We start from the raw sequence: 6,592 nt of genomic DNA, 5'->3' as shown, positions 1-6,592 counted from the left end.
TGTTGGCAATGCTTGTTTTTGTTTTTGTCCACTCATCCTCATCCATGCATTATTTTATTTTATTTATTTATTTTTTTGTGCATTTTAATTAGATGAAGGCTGAAGCCATTGGTTACCATTCATTTTAATAGGTCATTAATTAATGGATTTGCACACCTGAAACTTAAATTAATATACATATCTGATAATCATCATCTAGTTAACATAGTGACATGTTTAACATTACTAGCAACTTATTTTTAAGACACTGATGATTAATGAAAAGAAAAAGCAACTGTATTTTGAAATTCACAACAAAATGCACTGGTGATGAAGACCAACTCAATTTGTGCTCTATCTGTAATCAAAGGTCAAAATGTCCACTGCGAAGATGAAAAGACTGCAACTATTTCTGCATCAAAACCATTGTGTCAAAAGTTATGAATTTTGTGACCATATTTGATGTTAAAGCAACCTAATTGCTAATGCAAAACTTTAAAAATGTGCATTTTCAGTCAGCAATTTATTACCATATCAAAATGTAAAAAGGTATAGCCCTCTGTCTACAAGAGTCTACATCAATAGTGTCAAAATAAAGGAGAAGAATGAAAAATACTACAAGCAGTGCTTTGCTTTTAAGATCTGTTTCACACGTTGACACTGCTATTAAGTCATTCACAATCTTTTGTTGGTAAATGACGTGAGGGGTTAAAAGGTCTATCAAACAATACAAGGAACACAATTAACAATATGCTGTTGACAGAATGTTCTCGTGAGCAACACACTCTAATCAGATTTTCTATTTGTTGCTTTATTTCTCACTGACACATTACCGTAAATGAGGCTACTGATGACTTTTCATGATTATGGCACGCTATGATCACTTCATGTTGCTGTAAGAACACAGGCAACCCGCCATTTTATTCATAAACAGGTAGGGATTTAGGACCATGAGGAGAGTAGCACAGAACTTAAATAAAAGATACATAGTTTTACACCACAGAAAGGTGTTGGTCGGAGTTTGGGTGAGGAAGTGCTATAAAATGTCATCTGTTAACCTGAACTGCCAGTGGCATCATGCAGATTACAGAGTTGAATACAATATAAGCATTTATACAGATTTTGGACATGTAACAGCAGGAAAAGCACTAATGTAATAAAATAGATAGGCCGCTTGAATGAAATGAAGACTCTCACATAAAAAGGACACAAAATGTAGTCAAAATACCTGTTGTGAAAATGGCATGTTCTCTTTTCCCCAAAGACATTTAAATCAAAAGCAACTGGACTTGGTTATTTGTCTAGGAACTAAGACGTTTCACCTCTCATCCAAGAGGCTTCATCAGTTCATGTATACATCTGACAGTTGCTTTTGATTTAATTTTCTTTGGGGGAAAATGATGACCTGGACAAATGAGAATATTCACAGGCTTACGGCATGTTCTCTTAAAAACCTGTGATGAAGGTTGGAGCACACAGTATGTCCCTTCATAAAGCCGCATAGTCATATTCCTCTAATGTCAGGAGGACAATTGAACGACATTCTCTGCAGATAGAAGGGGCTTTATATGTAATCATGCCTTTAATTGGAACATTTGAGCCCTATGGTGCACAGCACATGTTGTATTTTATGACCACTGAGGACAATATAGGCTGGCCTTTCCTGCACTTTATGGGCTTCACACGGGCTCTGCTTGCATCATCCTGTTTGTCTTATGAACAGTGGCTCCAAAAATACCATATCCATACCCAGAAGTGTTAAAACAAAGATATTCATAGGGAATTTTCTCATTTTGTCAACTTTTCTTTCTGGTGTTTTTAAAATCTATACTGCAGGCAAGCCTAGGATTTGTGAAAGGTGAAGGTAAATGTAAAAAAGCTCATCTGTTGCCAAAAACACACACACACACACACACACACACACACAAAAGTCACATTATAAAGTGCTTTATTATTTTAATTTTAAATGTCTTTTTGTCATATAATTTGCTTCAGGTGTGTCTTTGTCTATGTTTATGGGGGTGGGTTGTGTGGGGCGTGTTCTTCCTTCCTTACGCACGAACGTGATGACGTGAGTTATCGTAGCAACCAGCATGGCGACGGGGAAGCTTTGCGCGGCTCCTCATCTGCTTATAAGCTAGTATTAGGATGTTACCATTGCATTGCTTGGTCGTATTTCAGCTTTAAAATGTCCACAGTCGAGTACACTGTCTTTTCTGCATGTATCCGAGCGCTACGGTGGATGTCCTCGAGTATTTCCGAGGAAAATGGGATACGCTGAGTGCAGCATTAACATGGAATCGAGAATAGGTATGTGTTAGCATTAGCTACTATTTGGCTTAATCAGCAGAGGGAATCAAATTCAATTGTGCATAGGCAGCTAACTAAAGATAAACTCATCCTGGCTGTGTGGCCTCAAGTTCACCTAGACAACGATTAGCCATTTACCCTCACTGCTTGTTGTTCTCAATGCTTAAAACTGAAATCTAAAACCAAGTTAGCTTGTTATACGATGCTTCACTTAACCAAGTCAGCTCATATTACGTTCCATCATTTTTGGTCTTTGATGTTTCAGCTGTTTTGTTTTTTGTGTGTGTCGAAAAGAAACGTTTTCTATCCTCATAAAAACACTGACAACGGTAATAAAACTAAATTTTATTAGAATAACTTATTTATTGTTTCTTACTTTACAATAACACAGATACTGCTGCTAATAAATCATAACATACTAAAGCATGTAAAAGGCTTGTATATTCACCAAATAGTCATGTATTCCTCTCCTAAAGGACTGCATGGTTAATATGATAACACTGATTGAACCAATAAACATACACATAAAATGATGTCTTAACATTGTTTATTTTCTGACCAATAGTAAAAAACCTCAAAGGTATTGAGTTTACAGTGATACAAAATCTAACCATAAATGATCACATTTGAAAATGAGTGTTTATGTAAAGCTTGGTATCAAAAAGTAACAAACTATCAGTCTACCAATTTATAGTCTTTCAACAGGTCCATGTTCATTTATGTTTATTTTTAGGGAGTGTATCATCTGGATTGGGGGGCAGCTCTGGTATGAAAGGACAGACCTCGAAAAGTAGCCGTAAGTGTTAATATGCTCTCTAAGTTGAGTGAATCACTGGTCATTTGTTTGGTATAACTTTCACTTTAAAGTGTATTATATGTTGTTGTCTGTCTTGTGTTTTTAGCTTTCTGCCCTCACTCAACCAACAAGTTGACACAGTCAATCATTAAGGACCACATGGTGTCTCATTACAAAAAGGTTTACTCAGCTAAAGGTGAGCACCTAACATACAAATGTATTATGATCCTTACAGTGGTATCCAAAAGAACAAACTAATTTTGCTCCTGCACATAATATGCTTATCTTTTCCTGTGGTATCTATTTTGCATAGCAATTAGATTACTAATAATCTCATGTAATAATCCTATAATATTATAATCCTGCATTTGTTTCCTTCCTCCACAGCTGCCATTGATGCCTCAGTACCCAAAAGCATGATGTACAGTGTAAAGTGTAAGTACCTTTTATTTCTGGGCACAGTCACAGTGGGGTTTGATTTAGTTTAAACCTTGCTTCACCAGTGCTCTTTCAGGAAGACGTGCGGTGCATCATTGCACAGGGAAAGACAAGTGGCTGCATTGACCGTAGCCTCAATAAGAAATAATACAGTGCAGTCATCACGTTCGAGAACAGGATGCAACTCATCCTCAACTCTAATGGTTACAATCATGCTTTCATCTTATCATTACACTACACTGACCCTCCTATACTGAGTTAAGTGCAGTGAGTCCTTGCCCAATCTCTTGGGTGTTACACAGAATCATTCCAGGAAATGATGTAAATCACAAAGTTGGGTAAAAGAATGAAGGAAATACATCAATTACAGTATTTTTTTTACAGAAAAATTAGTGAGAATTACACTTATTCAGTATTTCATACCTGCTTACAGACAATGACCAGATGAGGAAGGATCGCTTGAGGAAAGGGGGTCGTCCTCAGTCAGCCCATTCGCAGAGGAACAGCAGAGCCTCCTGCTCCTCTTCCGAGGTGAGACGCTAGCCTAATGCAGTCACTTGTGTGTTTTCTCACTGCTTCATGTAATATTGATGTGTTTATCAGGAAAGGCTTTAGATGTAAATTCCACATTATTTGTCATGCAAAAGTTCTCTTCACTACAATATCTAATTTAAAACAATGTTTGCTCTTTTAGAGTAGATCATCTGTCCAGTATGACGACAGCCCATACCTCTGCTCGAGGAGTTCCATGGTGTCCAGCCCAAGGTTCAGCACCTCCTTTAATGCTAAGGAGACAGTCTATCAGTCATGTAGACCAGACCATTCTCATCACAGCCGCCCAGCATCAGAGATGAAGTACCGAAGCCCAGAGGCAGCTTTGCACAGAAAGCAGTCAGCATATTCTCTTGGAGCTTTTGGAGATCAGAGTTGCTACAAGTCTTTCCAGGACCCTGTCCAGAAGACATACAGTGGAGACTTGCTCCAGAAACATTCACAGCACTTTACCCGAGACAAACCTTTCACCCCTAAGACTTTGAAATCAGAAAAGAGTTCATACCTGGAAAAATATCGCTACTACAGAGCACCACGAAGGAAACCTACTCAGGACTGCACCAACACGAAATTAACACAAAAGGAGACGTATGATAGAAGGTATTAACAAATATCCTCAGTGAGTCTCAAAGCATAGCAAACAATTACTTCAACAGGGATCTTACAATATCTTTATTTTCTTCTCTCTCTTATGCAGCACAAAAACCAAGGAATACACACGGGAGTTTGATGAACCATCTCAGGTAATTAAAAAAAAGCATAAATAAGAAAGTGAAAGTAAAACAAAGGAAAATATGAATATGATCATGAGAAAGCTGTGACAGTATTAAATATCTCCTCTTTTTTCCAGGGATTTATTACAGAGCATGAGTGGTCTGAGGATGAGTTCAATGGCACCAGTTTTTCAATATCTAGACAACGGAGTCAAGTAGACAAGAGCAGAGACCATTATCTCTTTGACTCCCCATCCAGGTAAAATTGTTAAGTAGAAATAGTATAGTGTGTTGTGTTGGCAATGTCGTGCCATGTGTGTGTCTGTGTAAAGCTCTAAAAGAATGAACAACAAGTCTCCTTTTGTAGGGTCTCACCAGAAGGCGGGAAATCTCCTACCATGATGAAAGTATCTGCAGAGTAAGTCAAGTCAGATAGTAGAAAATATTGCTTTAAGTGTAATAATTTGACAAAATAATAATTCAGTGAATATCTAAAGTGGCACACTGTATTCTCTATGAAATTAATTATTCTCATCTGTTACTAAACAGGGAAGAAGAATTAAAGTACCTCGAATTTATTTCTGCTGTAACGGAAGATATTTTGTCCAGGGGGCACATCTCTGGCAGGTTTGTTGACATTCCTGTACCTTATGTGAACACATGTATACATACAATTTGATGCCTCTTGCAGCCTCATGAATCATTACTTGAGTTAAGTATCTATGTCCTCTGCTGCAAGGATCCTAGACCGGGTGATAAAGCGTCATATTGAAATGAATCGGCATCAGCTTGACGAGGTGAGCATTTATCTCAATGCAGAATGCCATATATGCATTGCCATGTCTTCTTAAAGTGATAGGTAAACACATTTAAATAAAAAAATTGAATAAATAATTGAGACTGCTTCATCTGTTTTAGGGTAAAATGCGCCACCTTCTGGATGTGCTGCGTAAAGAACTTGAAGAGCCAACCGACACATCCACCTCCAGTGCAGAGCTTGAAAAAAAGGAGTATGATCTGTTTGATTCACTCCTACCACATCTGAAATCAGGGAGGTCACAAGTGAAGACCAAAGAAGACAGTGATCTTATCTCCTACGCCTCACTGATTAAATTCTGCGATACACCAGATTACACTGATGCTTTATCAGCGCGTACATCCGTCTGTTCTCCTGATAGGACTGCCTCACCCACAAAAACAAATGAGAAGGATGAGGAGGTTGATGATCAGGAAAAGCACATCGGCTCTTCTTGGCTCAGTGAGCATGTTATCAATTACACAGGAATCAGTGAAGATGACTTTCAGCCCAGTCAAATAGACACAACCGCTGCAACAAACGGCAATGAAGTCGGCAATGAAAACCATGAATACACTACTGTAACCAGTGATGAAGGATTTCATCAAGACCAGGCTGAGGTCAATTATGATGGGCAATCCAAAGAGCTCGAGGATCTGGGAAGAAGTTTGTCTGAGTCACTTCATGTATCCAGCAGTACACACTGTGACAATGTGGACACTGCTAATGAGCAACATGCAGATCCAGTTGCCACTGTCAGTGATGATGAGTTTTTCTGAGTTTTGTTGTTGTAAAAAAAAAAATCTTTTAATATTTTTGCTACCAGGCAAGTGTTGTCCCAGAGAGAAACATATATATTTGATTTTTGTTGTTGTTGTTGTTGTTGAAAGTATTAGTTTTGTAAATTAAGTCAACACTTGTTGTGTTTCCATGTTCTTACAGGCCTCACTAATGAGGTGAGGTGAGACAATGAACATGTCCCATAGGTAATCAAAGCTCTGCAGGTTA

At 38.0% G+C, this 6,592-nt stretch overlaps 1 protein-coding gene across 1 annotated transcript; it reads left to right on the top strand.

The window, feature by feature from the left end:
- Positions 1-2,041: 2,041 nt before the first annotated feature.
- Positions 2,042-6,500, top strand: spata7 (spermatogenesis associated 7). Its single transcript, XM_085768380.1, has 12 exons — positions 2,042-2,289; positions 3,023-3,085; positions 3,192-3,281; positions 3,473-3,520; positions 3,957-4,054; positions 4,218-4,675; positions 4,773-4,818; positions 4,926-5,047; positions 5,156-5,206; positions 5,338-5,415; positions 5,528-5,585; positions 5,707-6,500. Exons 1-12 carry the CDS (start codon positions 2,247-2,249, stop codon positions 6,361-6,363), a joined length of 1,812 nt encoding a protein of 603 aa, XP_085624506.1. The 5' UTR covers positions 2,042-2,246; the 3' UTR covers positions 6,364-6,500.
- The last annotated feature ends 92 nt before the right edge of the window (positions 6,501-6,592 follow it).

This window comes from Trachurus japonicus, chromosome 22 (assembly GCF_045865225.1).
Source record: "Trachurus japonicus isolate A0001 chromosome 22, Traja_1.0".
In the NCBI taxonomy this organism is placed as follows: domain Eukaryota; kingdom Metazoa; phylum Chordata; class Actinopteri; order Carangiformes; family Carangidae; genus Trachurus; species Trachurus japonicus.
The sequence above is the reverse complement of the archived record's forward strand: the minus strand, read 5'-3'. Positions and strand labels throughout refer to the sequence as shown.